General features: G+C 40.4%; 1 protein-coding gene across 1 annotated transcript; it reads left to right on the forward strand.

The window, feature by feature from the left end:
* The first annotated feature begins 779 nt into the window (after positions 1-779).
* On the forward strand, positions 780-1,307 carry LOC147497415 (uncharacterized). The gene has a single exon (XM_086562879.1). The coding sequence runs from the start codon at positions 780-782 to the stop codon at positions 1,305-1,307; it is 528 nt and encodes a 175-aa protein (XP_086419005.1).
* Positions 1,308-2,028: the final 721 nt, after the last annotated feature.

The following is a 2,028-nucleotide window of genomic DNA, read 5'->3' on the forward strand; positions in this document are numbered from 1 at the left end:
CTAAAAAACCATGAGAGACAGCTGAAAGACACCTTCACTCAATCACCATCGCCCTCTGCTTTGTTTCACATATCTTCTTTATAGAGGAAAGACTACTTAGAGGGCAATAGGGTGTTAAAGAGCAATTTTCAGAGCAATTTTTGAAAGTGTAAGGGCATAACCATCTTTTCATGTTTTTTTACTTGTTTTAGAAATCTTTTTCCTCTTATAGTTAAAAACTACGGATTAGGTGCTGTCTGTGGAAGGAAAACTTTCCATTTCAAATGGGTTGACCGGCCTAACCGGCGATTAACCCCAATCCCTCTGATTTCCGGGCAAGATGGAATCCATGGGAGCGCCTTCTGTAACCATTTTAGAACCTGTTTTAACTAAAGATCCAATCTTTTGCCCGTGGGGCTTTATGAATGTTGATTTAACCCAAAATCAGCATTCTTCTCCAACGATGGTAGAGGAAACTACAACGAACAAAGCTTTGAGTGATGACATGCGTGTCGCGCACAACCAAAAAAAAAAAAAAATCTTATGCTAGAGTAACTAACACCACTTATGGGAGGGATGTCGATACCACAACTCTCCCAGTACCTGGAAGACAAGGTGAGTACCCCACTATTACAATAGAAGCTGAAGAAGTAGACAAAGGCCTAGACTTTTGCAAATTAGCGTTAGTGGGAAGATTGGACATGTCTAAACTCACTATGACTTTTGTCAACGAGAAAGTGAAACAAGTGTGGAATCCTAGCCATGAATGGTAAGCCACACCCTTGGGTAAAGGGTACATTATGTTCATATTCACAGATGAGACAGACTACCAAAGAATCTGGTGTCAGGGAACTTGGGTTTTTGATGACCAAGTCTTGCGATTGAGTAAGTGGACTCCAAACTTCTCCACAAGCAAAGAAAACCATTCTAATGCTTTAGTATGGCTTCGTTTCCTAGGATTGAGTTTGGAATATTGGGAAATCAAAACTTTGTTTTCCTTGGCAAGAGCTATTGGTAGACTAATCCACATTGATGAAAACACTACGAAGAGAACTTTAGGGTACTATGCAAGTGTGCTGGTGGATTTTGATCTAAATGAAAAAATTCCTGACAAGATTTGGGTGGAGGTCGCAGGAAGAGATATTAAATTTTGGCAGAATGTAAAACCTGGTCGTCTGCCAAAATTTTGTAATCATTGCAAGAGAGTTGGGCACTTAGTTACTGAATGTCGGATACTTAAGGTAGATCTGAACAAGAATAAGGAGAAGGAAAACACGAGCACAACTGATCAAGCCACAACTGGTTTGACTCAAAATCAGAAAAAGTGAAACAGAAGAAAGAATAGGCAGGCTGAGAAGGCAAATATAGTCACTGGGAATGCTAACCTAGACAAGGATACTCATCAGGAAAATAAGGACAGTGCGCCGGTATCACCAACTGGGGCAATACCTGAGTCCACAATGGAACACCATCAGGATGAAAATGATGAAGGTGATGAATATGAGAGTGCAGATGAACCTGAAGCCTTACAAGAAGTGGAAGGTGAAACTGAGGACTTACAAATAGAGGCTCAGTCAAGTGAAACTTCAACATAGGTTCAAACAAAGACTCAAACAGATGGAGTTATGCAGCAACAAGAGCAAGAAAAGCATGGACCAATAGAATAAGTAGAAGCTAACCATGTAGTTGAAGTGTTTTATAATGGACTGCCATTACATACTATAATACCACCACAATCTCCCACTGATGGTAGGGGTGTTGAACAAGTATCAAAGGATAACTGGAGCCAACATCTAGAACATGATTAGGTTATTAGGACTATTACTGAAGCCAATCCCTCCAATATGCCAGCTAGTCCCTTACAGACATGTAACAATTTTACTTTACTAGAGAGAGTGGAAGATTTTCCAATGGAGGCACAAAGTAAGATAATGTCGAAGGTAACTGGGAAGAATGGGAGGAAAGATGAAAAGAAAAGGAATACAGAACAGGTAGAAACTTTTGCAGTTCACCGGCCTGGAACTAGAGCTCAAGCTAAGGTGCATGGCA

The sequence above is a fragment of the Coptis chinensis genome, chromosome 5 (genome assembly GCF_015680905.1).
Source record: "Coptis chinensis isolate HL-2020 chromosome 5, ASM1568090v1, whole genome shotgun sequence".
NCBI classification, from domain to species: Eukaryota; Viridiplantae; Streptophyta; class Magnoliopsida; order Ranunculales; family Ranunculaceae; genus Coptis; species Coptis chinensis.

Bases quoted from the DNA above. Each gene is read 5' to 3' on its own strand.
- LOC147497415 (XM_086562879.1), top strand. From the start codon at position 780: ATGTTCATATTCACAGATGAGACAGACTACCAAAGAATCTGGTGTCAG.